The sequence below is a fragment of the Scomber japonicus genome, chromosome 23 (genome assembly GCF_027409825.1).
Source record: "Scomber japonicus isolate fScoJap1 chromosome 23, fScoJap1.pri, whole genome shotgun sequence".
NCBI classification, from domain to species: domain Eukaryota; kingdom Metazoa; phylum Chordata; class Actinopteri; order Scombriformes; family Scombridae; genus Scomber; species Scomber japonicus.
This window is the reverse complement of record NC_070600.1, coordinates 13,631,065-13,652,851: the sequence shown is the minus strand read 5'-3', so window position 1 is coordinate 13,652,851 and position 21,787 is coordinate 13,631,065. Positions and strand designations below refer to the sequence as shown.

Below are 21,787 nucleotides of genomic sequence, written 5' to 3'. Positions count from 1 at the left end.
ACAGCCACTGATTGATTATCAGTTTGGCCGGTGGTACTTGACCGTCCACATAGCTGCACAGCAGTTCAACGAAGAGACTCCGTTTTTACCTCGAGAGCCCCGAGGTCAGTCTACGGTGTGTGTGTCCATCTCTTTGAAGAGCTCTCAGACGATGCTCAGTGGATTGTGCAGCTTCGGTCTGCCCGCAGAGCTGGTTACATCATCTGCTGCAATATAGTTACATCACACACTAGACTGTCATCTTATGTTACAGCTGCAGAACGGGCAGTGATTTAATTCATGGAAATATAGCAATCGAAGTGTTGAGTGCAGACAAAAAGGTCAAGTAGCCTCGCAGCCACTCAACAAATGTTCACTGCACTGCAGCACAGTGACGGCTTGTGTTGACGATAACATCTGTTAACATAAGAGGAGTTGTCGCTGTTGAGTTTAATTCTTTATGAATTATTATTACTGAAGCTAATAGTAGATAAACTGATGGTAAATAGACTTTTTTTGACATGTCACAGTAGGAATATCTTTAATGATAATTGTACATGCTGGATCAATGTCACGGCTCACAGCAGCACCTGTTTCCTTTCACAAGACTTAAGGAAGTCACGGCATGAATCCCTGGGGTTGTTGTACTACTCGGTTTTAAACTTGGCTAATTGTGCTGTCACTTTGATGAGACTAAAGAAAAGGACAGCAGACGTGTGATTTCCTGATGCAGTGCACGCTGAACTATTTACCCTGAGGAACGCCTTCAGGTTTTGAGCAGCGTGTGAATCTTTACCTGACATGTTAACTGTCGCTCTGAAGGATAATAATGGTGATAAACTTGATATGATGATGATAGTGACGATGGTGATGAGGATTTTAGTTATAAATGATGTGTCTGAGTGACCACAGAAATCTTCTCCTTTCTGAATATTTGGGTTCACCGGTATCAGAGGGTCAGACAAGCACTCAAACACACAGACAGGCTGCTGTTGTTGCTTTGAATCTCTAATGTGATTGTCCCAAGTCAGATTGTCTTGACCGTCTCCCCACCCTCTCTCTCTCTCTGTCTCTCTGTCTCTCTCTCCCTCTCCCTCTCTCTTTCTCTCTTTCCAAATGTCCAGCTCCTGTCCTAAGTTAGCTGTGGGGACGAAGCACCAGTCAGCTCGCAGCCTGACCAGAGGTGAGTTCAGGCTCTGTGTGTGTGTGTGTGTGTGTATGAGAGAGAGATTGAATTCATTGTGTTTACTAGTTAGCAGCCCTCCCCTAACTCCACGCATGTTTTGTTTTGTGTGCTGCATGCTTCAATACCTCTTGTGCTGTTGTTGTTCTGGTCTGACCCTGTTCAGACAGCAGCCCTGTTCATTATGTCCGAGAGAGAGAGAGAGAGAGAGAGAGAGAGGGGGAGAGAGAGAGAGAGAGAAAGAGAGAGGGAGAGAGAGAGACTGATGGAAAAATAGGGGAATATGAGAAAGCCCATACTTCCCGTCTGAGAAGAGAGGCAAATGCAGGGCTTTTTATAGACCTTGTGTGTGTGTGTGTGTGTGTGTGTGTGTGTGTGTGTGTAGACCATTAGTCAGCAGCAGTAGCAGCAAGTTTGTGCGACACAGTTTGTCCGTGGTTACTGGTTTCCTGCCCAACTAATGATCTCCATGTCAACATCAATCATAACTTTATTTTTACTACAGTTTTATCAAGAATGCCTTTCTGTTCCGTTTTAGCCTTTTGTTTTTCTTACTGAATGGACAAATTTGACAAAACATACACAAGTTTAATGTAAACTACATTAATCATCACTGACAGTTATTTGGCATTATTAACATATATTGTTATTCGCTAAGAAAGTGATTTCTAGCTAGAGGCCCCAGGTCCAGAAGTAGTTAATTTTGTGGGTAAGGTAGCCCATCGCACTGCATATGTTGTGTGTTGCCATGTTATTTTAATCAGGTGTACTTATATGTAATGCTGTAAAAGCAGTTGTAGTAGCCTGAACAAGCTTTGATTAGATGTAGCTGCTGTTGCGCACTAGCTTGTAGTTCTGTGTTTGTTTTTGCACGATATGTAAAATGTATAAATAGTCAAATCTAATTATTACAATATGAACAAAAAGGTTATTTTAGTAAAAAAGCAACTTAGTTTTTAGCTATAGTATTAGCTGTTTTTAAGTCATGACAAACTCCCGGGAGATCTGTAAACTAGTAACACTACACACTCACGTGTCTCCAAGTGCTTATCTGTCTCTGTCTCGTAATGAATTTAACTGCTACATCTATGAAAAGGACAAACTGAAAACGACTCTGCACACTGATCTGCATTCTTGGTTTATGTTAGTTGACAGTTGAGATGCAACTCTTAGACTTATCGCAGTCTGCAGATTTAAGGCTGATATCTTGTGACAAAACACAGACGGCAGCAGATCCATCAGTGAGCCGACTTCCTGCTCCGTCTGAGATTAAACTGATGATCAAACTGACCATCAAAGTGATGCATTGATGTCTTGTAGATCAGTTGTTTTAGATAAGCAGCAGCAAATGCATGAACGCTTAAGGCAGTTTTTGATTATTTTTTGCATAGTGAGCGACATACTCGATAACATTAGCTCACACATCATAAAAAAAACTATTAAGATCACCATCACAGACAATATCACACATCTACTACTGAGAGTCAATAGCTGTACAGGATAGCCAGTCATTTATCTGTACTGATGACAGCCAGTGCAGGTAGTACAGATCTTTATATTATTCTTGCACAACACTTAAAATATGATGTTTTAATCCTGAATGACCCTAAGCTTGAAAAAAATATTGGACAGTCCTAGTGGTATGTTGAAAGTAGCCGTTTAAAACCTGATCGCACTCTTTTGCTGCAGTACTTCTTATTTTATTAGATTGTCAAGCCCCACTTTTATTATTTATTTTGTGACATAGATGGAGTGAAGTAAACTGGATGGGAGTTAAATCTGTCTGTCTGCGGAGCTTGATGCAATGTTGAAGGAAAAATTTGGACCCTGAGGCTAAACCACTTGCGAACCACATATCCTGTGTGTGTGTGTGTGTGTGTGTGTGTGTGTGTGTGTGTGTGTGTGTGTGTGTGTGTGTGCGCTTTGCTATATGATCAACACCTGTATAGGTCAAGTGTAGAGTTGTTTATGTTACTTGAGCTTGTCAGGGAATCACACTACATGATGGAAAGCATGATGATCTCCTCAACCCACCCCCATGACTTAGATCCTTCATCGCTGATTGACCAGCATCATATTTCCTGTTCCCAAAAACACACACACACACACATACACACACGTGCCCATCCTTCCAGCTCAGACATGTAACCTGCGCCCATCATGAAATATAGAGCACCCCAGAGAGGGAGAGAGGGAGAGAGGGAACATCTACAGTTACACATCACGGGTTACCAGACTCACGAAGGAGGTTTCCTCTTGTGCTCGTGTTGTAATTTGTCTGTCTAAAAAGCTGCTTTGTGTTGACTCTGATAAGCATCACGGCCCGACGAGTCGTTATCAGTATTGCTTCACCCATCGCTTTCTGCCTCTCGAAGGCCAAAATTAGCAGCGTGGTTTTCACACGCATTGTAATGTTTGCAAGGAAGTTTAGTTTTCTCCAAGTGAATTTGGTGAAAAAAGATTTTTATAGTAGTGAGTCATGTTTTATAGCTCGAGCTTTAGATGATGAACGAAGCGCTGTCACACGAGCCCTCCTCCCACTCAATTTAAAAGCTAACGTAACTCATTTCAAAGTTTATCCAGCTTGTAAAACCTCTGATGTTTGCTGCAGTGACTGGAGGGATGAAGGGAGTGTATACAGTTACACATCACAAGGTTTAGGAAACGCAAGCTGCTGCTCTGGCTGACCTTAATGTGTTTCTCCTCCGCTCCGCTCCACTGAACTTAAAAAAACCTTCCACACGACACATCCTCCATTTACTCAATCTGTTTAGGTTCAGATCACAACTATTTTTAATATGCATCTATAAAGTTACTAAAAACATTTTACAGAAGTTACACATATTCTCTGTTTTATTTAAATGACCCTCTGAGTCCTTTGTGCTATTGAAAAAGAGAGCGGAGATAAGTGATTCAAGGAGGAAATGCTTGATTTTCATAACCTTGAACTGAATTTGCAATATGTCAGACTTCAGGATTTGAAAGAGAGAGAGTGTGTGTGTGTGTGTGTGTGTGTGAGAGAGAGAGAGAGAGAAAGAGAGGAGAGAAGCTTTAAGGTGTCAGATTAAAAAGTCAGAGGGTTGCAGGTTGCATAACCAATTATATAAAATGTTGAGAAACCATTTTATCCCGTCACACACGCACGCACGCACACACACCAACTCCCACCCACATTACGCAGCCAATTTCCATTAAACACTCACGAACACACACCACACTCTCTTTATCTCTTAACATTTCTGTAGCTGTGGTGATTTGGTGTGTGCGTGTGCTTCTGTTATGGGTGAAGGAAAAAATAGATTCTTAGATGCATCATGATGTGGACCATTCTGCATCAATTCCCATACGTCAAAAATCAATTTGCTCATTTTTATCTGATCACTTGATGTTGGCGGAATAAAAAAACACTGAAGTCATCACGAAAGGTCACGGTTGAAAGCACGTTTTATTTAATGACCAAATAATTACCTGTAGTATATTGTGAAAGAATAAGTCATCAGAGCAGAGTAACAAACTCCAGCACACACTGCAACGTTAAAAACATCTTAAACCAACGCTGAGGTGAAGAAAACAACTAAAAAAAAGCCTGCATCCAGTCAGTGTGTTTGACAACGACAACTTTCTCCAGAACAAACAGTGCAGCAGAGAGCCTGTTAAGATAAATAACAAGTTAATAATACGTTTTTAGAACTGTAAATCATGCAAATATATATACCAGTGGCGCCCCAGAATATAAATATAGTGTTGGGTTGGCACGGCCAAAACAATCCAGATCTGATGCATTGTAACGTTAGCTACAAATCTATTTATAGACACATGATAACAACAACACTAATATCCTCACAAAAACATCTGAGGTCTTGACCTTTAATGGAAAAAAACTTCTCAGAAGGTTAAGTGTGGTTTCCTTTAGCTGTATCTCTCTCCTTTCGCTCTCTCTCTTTTTTAAATGTATTTTACCCACCATTAAGGCACGAAGCCTTGTGCTGATCACATGTGCACACACAAACGAACACACACACACACACACAGTCACAAATACAAAAAGAGCCCTCATATAAACTGAGGCCTGCATAATACATGCCGTCTTACATGACCGCTCGCTCTCTCTGTAAATGGGTCAGTTCAGATAGACCACTGGCCAGACAGACTTGGCAAGCCTGAGGGCTGCAGACCCAGTGTGTGTATCTGTGTGTATGTGTGTGTGTGTGGTGTGGGTGTGTGCGTGCCTGCGGTTGTTATCGACATTGTGAAATTCTTTGAGAGCCTTGTAATGGGGTGCATTTCCTTGTGGACAGTTACTACATGAAAATTAATAGAGATGAATAAAAGAGAGCAAGATGACTGTTTGTGAGAGTGTGTTGTCTGGGCTCCGTTCCCTAAGTTCTCTTTTTTTCGTAAACCGCAGTGTATTTTGGGAACAGCGAGTGTGTGTGTGTGTGTGTGGTTTTGGAAAAAGTGTGTTTGGAAAGAACTCCCAGCCTTTTTTTTTTTCTTGCAGTGTTTTCCAGCATAACTACTAACCCTGCAGTTCACAGCTAATACTTTGTATGAAGCCATATGAGGCAATAGCATGTGTGTGTCTGTGTGATAATGAGTGAATCAGAATCTCATCACACTGAGGAATAATGAGAGGATTTTGAGGCTTTGAACAGGGAGGATATTATCGCTGTCTCTGAACAGAGGGGATTTGAGGTCTTAAGGCTGTCAGAGAGTCTGGCTCGCTGTGTGAGAGAGTTAAAAACAGAAAACACTACCGTTTGTGATCCAACTCCACTAATGATGGGGTGTTGTTCCCCTCAAGATTCCCTGTCTGGACAAATGTCTGTTTTTATTCTCTCCGGTTTGCTTACGAATGTTGTTTTGTGGTTTGTCATTTAGTCCCAGCAGTGTGTGTGTGTGTGTGTGTGTTACAAGCTGCTGCTCCACGCTAACTAGACGAGACATTTTTATTGTCGAATTAACAGTAATGTGATCTCATAAAATCTTAATTTTACATCGTGCGTTATTACAGACAAATAGGTCACGCTTGTTCATATAAATGTCCCATTAAGACAAACAAAAACAGCGTTGCAAACAGCAGTTGATGAACTTTGCACAACCCACTGTTCTGCACACAGGAAGCTCACACTATTGTCAATTTTCACAGACTTCTACGGTTAGCGAGATATCAGAAAACATACCTAGAGCAGGATGAGTGAAAAAGTAAAGACAATAAATTATAGAAATGAGTTGGCGTCAATTGTTCAAGCAAAAGTGCCAGATGTTGCTTCTACCTCCCCAAATACGATAATAAACTCTACATCTTTCAGTTTTGGACTGTTGGATAAAACGAGGAATTTAAAGGCGTCATATTTGACTCTGGGAAATTGGCATTTTTCACAATATCTTAGCATCTCGACTAAATGATCAATCATTCAGTGGACGGACATGTTTGGAGTGCACTCTGCTCTCCTCTTCTGTCTTCTGATCACACAGCCACACACTTCATTACGGTTCTGTTACGGTTCGATTCCACCGGGCACGGCAGCTCGCACCTAGTCTATTCTTTACAGGAGCTGGGTCGAGCTGCGTGCGGCAGACGAGCCGGGCAGGAAGTAAATCACATCCCTACACGAACATTACGTTACAGCATCAGGCCTGTGTGTGTGTGTGTGTGTGTGTGTGTGTGTGTGTGTGTGTGTGTGTGTGTGTGTGTGTGTGTGTGTGTGTGTGTGTGTGTGTGTGTGTGTGTGTGTGTGTGTGTGTGTGTGTGTGTGTGTGTGTGTGTGTGTGTGTGTGTGTATATATAACTCTTCCTATAGAAAGAAGGACAAGACACTATCCTCCCTCTGTTTCTCTTTTTCATCATCTGTCCATCATTCTTTCTTACGCCCTCTCTATCTTTGTCTCCCCACTTATATTTTAACATGAAGGCATTTTTATAGACCCTTTAAAACCCATTAAAATGCACATAAAACAAATTATATAACAGCATATAGTCCATGCTCTCTTTTCTTTTTTCTCTTTCTCTATCCACTCCATCTTTCAATTTGAAGTTTCATTAAAGAGCAAGTATATGATGCACATAGACAGGAATAGAGTGGTTGAGTAGAGAAAGATGGAGGGGAGGAGTGCTGATCGTAATTGTAGACAACAGTAAGAGAGTGGCTTTCTTCCTGTTGCTAAAAATGTTTCTTGCCTTCTGGGGCAAAAGTACGCACAGACACACACACACACACACACACACACACACGCAGAAATGCACAAATGCTGCATTTGTGGTTGTTGGATCTAGTCTGTTTCTAGTTTGATGCATTAAGTCCGCTCGTGGTTTGGTGTGAGTGTGTGAGTGTGTGAGTGTGTGAGTGTGTGAGTGTGTGAGTGTGTGAGTGTGTGTGTGTGTGTGTGTGTGTGTGTGTGTAAAGTTTTTGCTACTTCTGCACTCGATATAGAAAGTGTTCACACTTGAGTAGATATGTTTCTCTCCTTCCTGCTTCTGAACTTCACATTCTTGACAAAGCTGGGACTCGCTCCACCTCAGCTTTGAACACAAGGACTTTGACACACACTAATACACACATATTTGTTTAAAATGGTGAGTTTGTCGTACATATAAACATAAAGTCTTGTAGTTTGTAACGCAAACACACACACACACACCATTTCAAGGTAAACTGTGTCACAAACTGCAGATGGAGACAGAAATGACTCATCAAATAAAGCTTGAGGGGTTTTTTTGTTTTGTTTTGTTTTTTTGAGGTAATATCTGACAAATAAAAACAAAACAAAAAAACATACTGGAAACGATGACACACACACACACACCCACACTGATGGTGGTCTACGATTTTAGAGTATTTCCAAGTAGAAACCTACAGTGTTCAGTGAATCAGAGATGGACAGACTTAAACAGGCCTTTACACGCAAAGCCGGATGCTCAGAAGTAGAGGTGTGAGGTGGATCACAAAACAGATTGAGTCATGTTGTTTTTTTTGAGTCATGGATCAGATCAGCAAAAAAACCCAAAATAAAAGAGGAGATCTTACTTTGCTCCGTTTATTCTCTAAAATACATAAAGCAAAGGTGGTCTTAAATGAAAATAGTAATCTTAAAATATATAAAAACAATTTAGTGCTTATTGTTAAATCAAAGTGTAAAATGAGGCATGATACCATCTTCCTTTTAATAATGGTAGTGAATTGAAATATAGCCTAGTCATCATACCTGCAAATATCCCTGACCTGTTAGCTACATGCTGTCCATCCATGACTTGTAGCTACAGCAGTTTGTTTGTTTGTACTTTCTCTTCACTGAGAAATTCAAATTTGTATTTAATCTGGGATTCACATGCATGCTGAATCATGACCGGGGCGATCCGAACAGATCAACTAAATCCTGTTACACCACTGGCCTGCAGATTTAAAATATCAAACCTGAGTGAAAAGCATGACATTAAAAGAAAAAAATGCATCAGAGAAGGATGAAAAGCACTCTGCTCTAAATGGAAACAGCAAATGTCAAATATTTGTTGTAATATTTTAGTGGGCAGAAAGATATTTTATGGCGCCAAAGTGAAAAGCCAAAAGCTCCCGCTGCCCTCTGAGTCAGCCTGGTCTGCAGTCACTGCCCTCCATTATTCTCCATCTATCTGCTTCTTTATCCCTCCATCCCCCTTCCCCGCTCTCACAGCAGTTCAACACTGCAGTTACATAAGAGAAATATAAAAGAAATACAAAGAGACTGAAAGGCAGAAGAGGAAGGAAGAGGAACTGAGACAGAGTGAGAAGAGGGCAGGAGAGTGGCTAACCACAAAGCCTCCATGTTCTCCACTTTACAGCTTCTTATTAACCGCATCTACTTCTTCTCATCTTCCGCCTCCACCACCTGCGAATTAAAGGAACACTCCATCAATTAAATGTTGCAGAAGAACCAGAGAGTACGTCCTTGTTAAAACCTGGTACCTACATCACCTACAATGCTACTCAACCAAAGATGATTCAGTTTGGAGAGTTTTTACCAATATAGAATTGAGCTGCTGGCCTCAAGCAGAGACCCCTCACACCCCCCAAATGTTCAAACCTGTTGTCTTCAGGCCCAGACGGTGCCTCAGGCAACATCTCATGTGGTCATTTATCAGACTTTGTGCAGACTGTCTCTCTAGCTCATACAACTTTCTTCATGTATGCAGTAGAGCTCCTCAGTACCTGTAACCACAGATCAACGTGTGAAATTAATGGAGTTCCTCTTTTCAGTAAGTTTCCAATTCTTTAGAAACAGTTAGTCAACTTAGTTACAGCAATTGCAACAATACTGAATGTGACTCAGTTTTAATATTTTCTGACGTACAGGTCGTAATAACCTATAAACGAAACTAAGGATTATTTTCATTATCAACGACTCATTATTTCCTCAAGTAATCATTTTGTCTTTAAAACGTCAGTTGTGAAAAGTGATGTATAAAAAGCGTCAAATCAGCAAATATTTGGCATTTCTGCTTTAAGAAAAATAGCAAAAACGATCATTTGATTATCAAAGTAGTAGCATATTCATTTTTTGTAAATTGATTAATCGACTAATCGTTGCAGTCCACAGCCAACTGTAGTATAGGTAGGAAAGCATCATCTGGCACAATCACACATGAAGCTTGCAGTAGTTAAACGTGAAATAAAATGAGCTAAACAAGAAGAATATGACTCCTTGTTGTTGTTCTCTGGCTTGTTGTACCAGATAGAGTACACCTTTTTAACCGCAACAGAAGCTCACATCACCTCCTTTGCCAAAAGATCCAGTTTCAAATGCTTCTTAGTGTAATAACACACTGACTGTAACACTGACACACTGTCTAATGTGCAGTGTGGATACCGTGATGTCTGCATGCTCATCATGTCAACATGCCAGCTCATCTTTCCATCAGCAAGCTAGATATTGATGATCAGATGATAATCAAACAATGTAAGGTTTATTTTAGTGGTAATAAACTGTGAATATGACCTAAATAACAATCATACTGACAGTACTGTTGTAGTGAGTGTGTTGTAAGTGTGTTACAAAATGAAATACTGGATTCTTTAACCTCTTCTGGGTGCATCATTCAAAATTAACCTTTTTGTTTACCAGCCAAATAGCGAGTGAATGCTCAGATTTTAGGGGGGAGCTTGGCTGTTGAGTCTGGAAAAAGTTTGTAATTAGACCTTTAATCTTTTATCTTTTATTCATATTCTGTAAAATTAGTTTTGTGAGACAGATTTCTAACAGTAATAACCAATCAAACATTCCTCAGCAGACACACCTAAACACACAGCCATAGCATAGCATTGCAGCAGCAACATACAGATAATGCAAGTTATAGTTGTGTGTATGTGTGTGTGTGTGTACGGGTGGAGTTCAGGTGTTTGAATGCAACATTATGCGTGTGTGTGTTTTTTTCTGTTCCAACACGCCCAAACCACTGCAAGGGATCCAACCCAAAGCCGTACCCAAATCTTTGCAACGAAGTGTGTGTGTGTGTGTGTGTGTGTGTGTGAGTCAGAATACGATTCAAATGGCAACAACAAGCACTAATCATCACTATTACAGTAATGATAAAGCTCAGGCTGGCTTATTGGGACTGTTTGTTTATGTTGCGAGATTGGTGTCACGGAAGATGAGATGTACCAGTGACTGGCCTTATTACTAATGTGTGTGTGTGTGTGTGTGTGTGTGTGTGTGTGTGAGGTAGCCTTTGATTCAGGAGCCAAAAACATCAGAAAAAGATATAAACTGTACAGTGTGTGTCAGTCTATGTGTTAGTCAGCACTTTCTCTCAAAGCCACATAAATGTGTGTATGAGTGTGGTTCCCTCTGTCTGTTGGTGTGTGTGGGTGTGTGTGTTACCCCTCCCTCCTCTCTCCTTCATCACTTGTAAGGACACACCTGCCTTACCAGGTATATAGACTTCAGTCCTCCTACTCGTCTTGTCACTCCGTCACTCACGCAGCTCTCTCTCTCTCTCTCTCTCTCTGTGTGTGTTGTGTGTTTTCAGTCTAAGATGCCCTAGGCCGGGAGAAGGGAAATGTAAATGGCTTCCAAAGTGAAAGATGCTGTGGTGTGGTACCAGAAAAAGGTAAGCAGCTCTACATTTCTCCCATTTTCACATTGGCTTGGTGTTTGCATTTGACAAAATATGCAGAGAAAATCTGACTGTAATTGCTTATGCTTAGTTGTGCTTTTCCAAAAAAAAAAAAAAAAAAGTATTTGCAGCATAATGGTCTCTTAAAAAATTCATAGTGCATAAGAAATTTAAAAGGGTAGCATGAGATTGAATGGCAGTTATTATGCTGCTACATTTACTTGTTAAATATTTTAAATCAGCACCACACACACACACACACACACACACACACACACACACACACACACACACACACACCAGAGAGGCGTGCTTCACATTGGATGGTGCACTTTTGTATTCTAAGTTTAATAAGCAGGTTGGGGTTTCTGTAATGACTGCAGCTTGTTTCTGCTGAGAGAGTTTATTGTCTGTCATTAGCCTGAGGATGTTTCTATTACATTATGTGTGTGGACCTGACCCTTTTATTACACATGGATGATGTACAGCAATATATGATGACTTTAGATTCACCTAAACTACCGTAAATGGCAAAAAGATATATGTCAAAGCTCGCCAAAACTGATTTTATTCTTTTTCTTTAACAATTTAAGGATAATTTTATACCTTTTTTATTAGATGATGATGGCAAGGTGATTTGAAACAAGGGAGAGAGAGAGGTCAATAGAGGTTACATTTTCATTAATAGCTTAATCTATAAAATGTCAAATAAAAAAAAATGCCCCAGATGATGACTTTAAGTTGCTTGTTTTGTTTGACCAACAGTCCAAATCCCAAATATATACAGCTTACTATCATGGAAGACAAAGAAAACCTCAATATATTCACATTTGAGAAGCTGGAATCAATGAATGTCTGGCATTTTTGCTAAAAAAAGAAAAAAAAAGAAAAGATGAATGATTATCAAAATGACTGCCAACTAATCAATTAATTAACAGCAAATCTGCCTTCTTCAATTGAAAATGATGACACCAAATAGTTTCACAGTGCAACATAAGTTATATTTTAGCACATTTTAAATATTTAAACCATAATTGGACAAAGTGTGATGCTTGGAGAAGGCACACTCAGTATTTTAGAGGTGCTAAATAATGAAATCAAGGTTCCACATTCCTGAGCATTCATAACCTTACAATCAAAAAAAAGGAAAGCTGGGTGAATGTATATGAATTCAAACAAGTTCAAAATGAGTTTGTTTATGTTGTGTCTGTTTATGCACACTGATGAAGCAAAGTTTTCAAGAGATGAAACCTTAATGCTCAAATCAAAAACTAGTGACGTAGCATTAAAAAACATTGATATTGATAATGACCTCAGAGCTGTCAGCAGCAGCAGAGTTGAGCGGTTTGGTACAGCGTGAAACCAGCCCGGTGTTGTGTGTCGTCTTGTTCCACGGTCTCCGATATCGGATCCTCTGCTGGACTCCAGCGCTGCTCCCCCTGCAGCTCTCAGCTTACACAACCTGTCTACCTGCCGTGTAAGACCCCCCCCCCCTCTCTCTCCCCCTCTCCCTCTCTCTCTCTTTTCCCCCAATCTGTTTCTGCCCATCTGTTCCTATTTCCTCTACAACCTCTGTGTGGCTCTGCATTCATCTTTGTCTTTCAGTCTTTCATCTGTCTGTCATATCACGACAGCCTGTCTTGTTTTTCTCTCTCTGATCTTCTTCTCACACCTGGCACATGTAGACGTCAACACGAGCTTTCACTGTGAACCCAGATCACGCGTCATATCACAAGTGACAAAGGACTGAACGCTACTGTCTGTATGAGACAATCAACCGTTGTCTAACAGAAATAACAGATTTCACAACTTTTGGTTCTTATAATATTCTCAAATTTAAAGGCAGGACACATTAAAAAGACTTTTCAAATCTATACATTCCATAAAGTACATAGATAAATGGGTAATTAAAAGAAAGTGTGCAAGAAAAACACCTTTAAATAATTAAAGCTCAAGCTTGTTAGCTTCAGTCATGAATGTGTTGTGTGTTACTAGCTGAGCTTGTCTGGGCAGAGGCACACCAGCACTGACATCCGCTGAATCATAACTGAACAAAAAACTCTTCTTAGAAGCAGATCACACCTGTCTGAATATCCTCAGGACTTCTTTATCTCTGACGTCGTGTTCAGACACATTATTAAAAATGACCTGAATGTAAATCAGTTAAGACACAGGTTCTCCATTGAAGATCACGTTAGGGGATTGTCTGATAGACGTCATCATTTTCATGCCATAGCTGGTTGAGTCACCTGATTTTATTCATTTCTATCAATTAAAATATCTCAGTTGTTTTGTTGCATCTGTGAAGCTGGTGAATAATAAGGTAGATAGACGAGGCCTTGAAGGTGAAAGATGGATTATGTTCACCTGTTATACTCAAATCAAATCTGTGTGGTGGTTTAGGAGAAAATACAAGAGGGAATGAAAAACACTCTGTGCCTGAAATCTCACCAAATGGGTTAACACTGCCCTCAGGAGAGTGTGGAGGTGTGCAGAGGGGTCTGTTACTGCTGACAGACCTCACATGGCTGCTGTGGAAGATAAAAATGTAGTGTCTGCAGTGAATATCTGAGCCGGTCAGTCTATGCGCTAAATAATGGTATTGTAATGCTATTAGTATTTATGGTTCTCCTTTTGTTCCTTTGGTATCTAGCTGTGTAGATTTTTGCTTTGAAGGCTGCAACTAATGATTATTTTCATTATATATTAATCTGCAAATAGTTTTCTCAATTAATCAAAAAGAAGTTTAGTGGATCAGAACATCAGAAAACAATGAAACATGTCTCTTAATGCCAGCATAACAATGTGTAGAGCTCAAACTGTCTTGTTTTTTTCCCAGCAGCAGTCCAAAACAACAAAATATTAGATTTAATGTAATTTAAGACGAGGAAAAGCAGCCAGTTCTTTATCAAACAAAGGTTTTTGCTTGGAATATGACTTAATATGATAAATTGATTATCAAAATGGCTGCTGATTATTCATTGCAGCTCTATTTGCTTTGACCCTAGTTTAACAGAGGTTGATTCATTTATGGTGCTCAAACTATTAAAGAACTGGCATCTCTGGATAATTCACAGACTTCACTGTAGATAGTTTAATTCAAACCCACTTTCTTCCAAGGAAATAGTTTCTGTTAAAAACCACTTTCACTGAACCAACCTGCTTTTAAAAAAAATAAAAAATACAAGTATTGTCTTGCATTTTTCTGTTGACTTGTAATAATAATATATATTAATTTGTATTTGCGTTTTTTTATGTAAGTCAGAAAGGTTGTCATCTACTACACAAAGCAATGAGAATGTCAAGTGCAGGCCCAATTACAGTAAATATGGTGAGTTGTTGTTGTCACCTTGTGCTCAAAGATATTACGATCAGCATTTTTAATTATTTTTTGATGTTTTTATTTAGGCCTGATTGATACTGGACTTTTTGGGCAGTCAAAAAATTCCAATATTGATATATCAACCAATAATCTTATATATACAGCATATGTACTCAAATGCACATTCTTTGCAATGATCCTTCAAAAGTAGTAGTAAAAGTAGTTTTCAAACACTTGTGACAAAGATATGTAATGGAGATATGATATTTTTAACAGTTTAATAATAAAACTTCATCAGTGCACTGGAACAGTAAAGTCACTTGGGGTTTAATAATTATAAATTACTCTAAATAATAAAACTTACAATGAAAAAACATGGCTGTCTGTATTAAACCTGAATGAAAAATGATGAAATGTACATCAATTGCTGCTTATATAACTTAGAATAAAAGGCATCTGCACATATTAGACAACGTGTGCTCCGATACGGATATATCTGTGATAGCTCAATATCGGCTCAATATTAATGGATGACCAATAATATCGGTCGGGCGTTAATTTTTATAGAACAAGGGTAAAATAATCAACAGATTAATCTTCAATTGCTGCCCTGCATCAGTCTGATAATAAAGACAAATAGCAGATTTCAGGTTGCAGAGAGAAGTCCAGATTTCTAAACAGGTCTATGAAGCTGAAATGATCCTCGTCATTCTCGACTCTTCATCCTTTTTGCTCCTCAGGCAGCGGCCCACATGAGTCACGGTGTATTTCTGACCATGCTGTGTGTCTGGAGAAGAGCTACAAATAGATTCTGTGTTATGTTGTGTGGATGCTGCCTTTTTCTCACCACAGTGCCATGCCAAGCACATATCACAGTGAAGACACACAGCCATGTCGTCCACGTCTGTTACAGCACCATACAGCACCTTTTTTTTTTTTTTTTTTTTTTAATGTCTGTCATAGTGTGTGCTTTGTCAAGTAGGAAGCCACTTGCCAGCTTCCTGTTGAGATTATTCACCTTCACTGTGAGCATTGTATTCAATGTAACCTGCATGTGGGGGATATATCTGAGCTTTTGAAAAAGTTGCATTGTAATAAATCAGCTTTTAGCTCATTTGCATGGTGGTTTAAGGCCTATTTTAAGACAAAATGTGACACAGTTCACATCCTTGGTATGTGGGTGAGGTCTGTGGGTGCTAATGACTTTACAAGATCAGAAAGTTGGAGTGAGGATTGTGGATGTAGTCAGCTGCGAGGAGGATAAGGCTATTATAAGCGCAGAAGAGACAACACAAAGCGTAATACATTATTTATATGTGAGTTTTATCCAGCAAGCATCCACACATGACAAATTATGGAAAAATACAGCAAACCAAAAGCAAACTCAATGCTTTCCCTCTTTTCTGAACGCAGTAGAGCTTAAATGGGTAGTCAATTAACTGTTCAGATGATGGACATAAATCTTGGCTAATCGGTTAATCGTTTAAGTCAATTTTAGCAAAAATGCCAAATATTCTGTTTCCAGCTTCTCCAGTCTCAATATTTTCTGATTGTACTTGTTTTTGGAGCTGTTACTTCCAACCTTAATTTAATGATAGCTTCCCAAATATAAACAGACATATAAAACTGAGGTTGATTCATAGTCACTGATTCTTACAAATATATTTATTCACACTGAGCTTAACGTGAAAAAAAAAAACAACTTCACTGTTTTCTCTGTTTCTGGTTGTGATTTTTCTCACCTGTCACACAAACACACCTGTCTTAGCTGAAAATAGATGTTACACACTCCACAGCAACACCTCTCTGTGTGTTGCCATGGTGACATGAAAACACACCACGAGGGTTAATCTGCGCCACAAGCAGCTGTCTGACCCAAATTCCTCTTAGTTGTTCCTTCCACTGATTCATTCAGTCAGAGTTTTATGTTGAGTCACTGATGTTGTAGAAAATGACTCACTTCATGATTTAATTTCTGCTTGTGTTCACCAAAATGACTGTTTATTGAACTTGAGTCGTGTTTTCTTGAGTCAGTTCATTGAACAGAAGCTAACTATAAATCCATCACAAAATGATTCAGAACTACTAACTATTCCCACTGATTTACTAGATCAGGTTGCACCATTAATACTGTCAGTAAACACTTTAGTAATGTGTAAATTGGTAGCTAGGAAACAGTTTTATCCAATAAAAGCTTTGTCACAGTGGCATCACTATCTGTAATATAACTTCAGACGTCCAGCCAACGCCCAGATGGCTTAATAAGTAAACTAATTTATCTATATAGCACTTTTTATAGTCATTAGTCACACTATGACTATACGTGCATACCTGAGAAATGTGTTTTGTTTTTATATTTAGTATTCATGTAGTTTACAGTTACAGGGAAATGTCAAATTAAGCTAACCTAACGGATGTCATTTGATAGTCTAACTTTGGAACAACGTTATGTCATTTGATTTATATAGTCTTTATGGGTTGTCAGCTCAGGAATGTCGACCTTTTACTCGTCAGTCTAAGTGGGTCAGATATTATATTAATAGTGAGCTAATGTTATGTCAGGTGAGTTGATTTTCCTGGCTGCTGTTGGGTGTAATTATTTAGTAAGGATTCATCTCTACCAGGGATCTAGTTTGTGGTGCAACCAGTTTTAATGTAATGATGCATAACTCTTCACTGAACTCTTTTGTTATACATTTCACAGACTCCAGATTTAAAGAATGCTTAATTGTAATTGAGAGCTTAACGATTAAGTGTTAGCTAACTGATACATTTTATTACACCTTTTATTTACACCTTTTTATTTTCTCACTCACACATTTATTATTTCAGTCCGCAACTCTCTGAAAACTTCCAGTATCCAGCATACTGAAACTGAAAGTGTCCCTATTGACACACTCTAGCAGCCTGCTGTGTGTTTCCACTGACGCTGGTTGGTGATTGATCAGTGTGCCAAAGTGGACCACACCTAGACACATTTGTAAATAAGTGATTCCCACAAATAGGTGAGGAATTTTCCGTCATGGCCAGTCTCATGCTGTGGTTCCTTACTGGAAAGAAGCAGGAAAAGGTAGATGAGTAATTTATAAGGGGAGATAAAATGGTTTTGACCTTTTTAGATTTTTTTATTTGGTTGTTTAACTTCTCTACAGACTCACAGCAGGGACTGACTTTACGGCAATACTTAACCAGGAGCTCGACGTCATTTAAAACTTTTAGTGATCTACATCAACAGAAAAAAATTGCCAATGAGTGTGAAAATCTGCCATTAAGGGTTATTTTAACTGACTAACTTGATATAAGTCCAGTTGTTTTTAAGTTACTCTGTCGGTTGTTGTTTGTATTGTAACTGTCCAAAAATAGTTTATAATGTTTAACAGAGCCTAAGTAAAGACCCAACGATTTTAAATTTAGGATGACAAAAAACAAATAAAAGGAGGAAACCCTTATTTTTTTAGGCTCAAACTGGAGATTTTTGCTTGATAATCAACTCACAAAAAGTAATTCGACTCAAAAAGTTATTGATTACTCTTCTGTTGATTGACTCATCGTTAAATAAGTGGCATTGAACCTGCATTTATTGATTTCCTTGTTTGGCAAACTTGATAGCAAACAGTTTCATATTCACATATCCAGCAGACAAGAGGTCAGATTAATATGGAGTAGTGTTTATGGCGAACGGCTGAATAGGTGTCCCTTATTAACCCTCCTTTTGCTTATTTAGGTCTCTACTATCTGCTGATGGAAATATTTGACTCTTCAGCAGCTAAACTCTCCACTATGTTCACTAGTGTCTGCTGTTTGTTCCTAGGCAGGTTGTGTATTTGGGGCTTTTAGATGCTTTTTTGCTGAAAATGTTTGCCTGCTGCACCTGAAAAGGACAAAGAGCTGAAAGATGCTAAAATGTTCCACACTCTGCAGGATCAAGAGAATTCACTTCCAGAGAGATGTCATTTAGTCCGCTCATGATACCCCCTCCATTGCAGAGGCAGTTGTTATATAACTGTTGCTCCACCTAATCCCTCTCTCTCTCTCTCCCTTCATCCGTCGTCATGGTGACCCTAGCACTACCGCAGCGGCACACTTGGCCTCGTCATCTTCCCATCTGGTTCCCTCTCAGCACTTGATTTGCTTGTCAAATCGCTGAAGTCTGTGTTTTTGTTTATTTAGTTTTTCTTTCTCTGTGGAATCAAATTTTTCTAGTTTCTTTTGACCCAAGACTGAATTTGTGAACTCTGTTTATAACATAAATATTAAACTTCTGGCTGTTACTGAACAATTATTACATTTCATTGCACTTTTCTTTCTAGTTAAAAGACAAAAAAATGATCACAACATTGAGAGTTAGGTTGCCAGAGGCTGTTATCTCAGTGTTTTGATGCTGAAGAACAAATTTACTCTTCAGGAAGTAATGAGGTAAACAGATAGTGATGTGTGTGATGTGTGTGTGTGTGTGTGTGTGTGTGTGTGTATAAGAGGATTTACAACGTTGTTAATTCCACTCTCAGTTACCTTACTACTCAATGATGTAACATGGGATATGTATGTATGTATGTATGTATGTGTGTGTGTGTGTGTGTGTGTGCGTGTGTGTGTGTGTGTGCGTGTGCGTGTGATTTAAATGTACTCCTCTTTCCATACCTGCCCACCTCCTCCTTATCTACTCCCCCTCCTTCTTTATCTCCCTTTATCTCTCTGCTCTGTAGTCTGCTCATGTTTTCAATCTGGCTGTCCTCCACTTGCACTCGTAACATCCTCTGCAGTGCGTGTGTGTGTGTGTTGTGTGTGTGTGTGTGTGTGTGTGTGTGTGTGTGTGTGTGTGTGTGTGTGTGTGTGTGTGTCTATTTTTTAATAGGCTGAGTGATGTGGAAAATTAGCTGTCAGGCCAAATGTCACACAGTAAATCAGTCAGTCAGACTTTAGAGGTAATGCTTTGCGGTGCTTAGAATAGGTTGGTTGTTTTTTTATCCGGCCTAATCTTTAACCAATCCACATTTGCTTCTTGTCACTCAATCACATCTCAGTCATAAAGTGAAATTTCTACCTTTATATATTTATATATATATATATATATATATATATATATATATTTTAAACAAAAAAATGTATTAACGATTACTGAATACATTTGTGGTTGCTGTGTTGGGAAACGATCAGAAACATTGAGAAAGCTATTTGACCTTGACAACAGTAACCATCAAAATGCAACCTGATGGTGACATGACGGCCGAGTGATGCAGCAGAAATCACTATTTCATCATGAGAGCGAAGCAACATTGAAAATATGACATTCAAACAACATGTGAAGATATGCAGGACTATCAGTCTTGAGATCAGTGTTGTGAGGATGTACTTTGGGATGAAAACAATGTGACTCACGTCCCGGATCTAAAATTATTGAACCTATATTTTAGACACACTAAAATCATTTCCATTTTCTCTCTCTTCACGTTCGTCCTTCATTGTCTTCCTCCTCTCTCTCCATGTTTAATGAAGGACTCATTAAAGATGCAGAGTTTTTATCAGTGGGCTCATGGGGTGAACCTGACTCAATGTCTACACTGATGTGCTGAGCTTAGATCATCAGCTGATCCTCTTATGTCTCTAAAGCAGTTTTTTAAATCAGTTAATTGTGGATTGAAAAGCATGAGAAACACAATATTGGCAACCATGGCAGGATGAAGTTAGCACAGTTTGATCTCAGAGAGGGTTTGTTTTGTACTTTTGTGTGTTTGTGTTCTCGGGTCAGATATCTGCATGAGGTACAAATCTATCTTGTTCCCACGTTAACACCACCCCATATCATTGTCTGTTATTTTTCAACATCAAATGTCTCCCCGTCCTCCTAGACACACACTGTGTGTGTGTGTGTGTGTGTGTGTGTGTGTGTGTGTGTGTGTGTGTGTGTGTGTGTGTGTGTGTGTGTGTGTGTGTGTGTGTGTGTTGTGTTGTGTTGTGTTGTGTTGTGTTGTGTTGTAGAGCCACTCATGCACACTTTCTCCACCTCAGAGTCACACACTCCTCCCTTCTGCTTTCCATTGTGTGTGTGTGTGTGTGTGTGACATTGATTAATACTGGCTGTAGTACTAGATCACACTGTCAGAGGTTTCTTATAAACGGCACTGTAGTTGAACTTGACTTTTTGGACCAGTTTCACAGGTTCTTCACTCCTCTTTAGAGAAGAAAGAAAGAAAAGTATGAGAGCCGGGTTGAGGAGTAAATATGAAAGCAAAAGAGACTCTGTAGGTACAGTGGCTTTTCTTGTGGGTGGTTCCTCTTTCAAATATGAATTACTCAGCTCAGCTTGTTGAGACCACAGACTGTGTATGAAGATGAATTTAGTGATGTTTAACGTCACCCTTTGGTTTGCATTGAAGTCGCTTTGAAACCCAGAGATGCTACTTGTGGTTTCTATTTGAAGCCAAACCTTCCAAATGTGGAGTGTGGGGTCACCTTCATGCTCTGGAGACATGCACGCTACCTATTCAGGCCGTTACCTCAGTCAAGTTACATTAAACTTACTGAAATATTGCAACAATTAGTGTGAGTCCTGGAGCCAGGGAGTGAACTGTCAATCACAGCTGTCAATCAGTGTCCACACAGCAGACATCAAAGCTGCTATAAGTGTTCAAATCTTAATGATGGAGCAATTATTTCCAGAATGACCACCAGTACTCTTATAGTGGGGGCTGAATTGACTTGAGAGATTGATTTAGTGTTTCTAGAGAGAAGTGGAGGCTTTTTTAATAGGAGTCAATTTGGAGGCAGGGACAATAGCAGTGGCACTTAAAGGGACGTCAACATTGGCTTCAGCCTCAAACTGTGCTGGTTTACACTTGGTACAAACCCTCATCATTTTGTTTAATTTCAAGTGTAGATCCCAACACCAAATATAGTATCAGTCAGGTGGGGAATGTGTATAAAATATATTATAGACGATAACTAAAATGTTTACCTTTTGATGTAATGATGCAAACAGTGTGGAATAAGGTCATTTTGTTTTATACAAGTTTAAAGCTACTTAAAGTAGAGTTTAAGTAGTTAATTTTAGGTTGATTGATACAGACTGTAGTCATGAAACTGTTTTATGAGATTATAATCACGTCTCCGAGGAGCTTTAAATCCTGAACTCACACAGACAACAAACCTCTGTGTGCCATGACTACCTGCGGTTCTAAATAATGTACTAATGATCCGTTTTTGCTGACTCGTC

General features: G+C 39.2%; 1 protein-coding gene across 2 annotated transcripts in view; it reads left to right on the top strand.

The window, feature by feature from the left end:
- The window catches only part of LOC128385221 (protein PHTF2-like), a 41,241-nt gene that overhangs the window by 5,017 nt on the left and 14,437 nt on the right, over positions 1–21,787 (top strand). For both annotated transcript variants that reach the window (XM_053344075.1, XM_053344074.1), the window contains exons 2-3: positions 1,104–1,162; positions 11,166–11,246. In XM_053344075.1, the coding sequence (XP_053200050.1) occupies positions 11,202–11,246 (45 nt within the window). In that variant the 5' untranslated portion in view covers positions 1,104–1,162; positions 11,166–11,201. The remainder of the gene's footprint in view (positions 1–1,103; positions 1,163–11,165; positions 11,247–21,787) is intronic.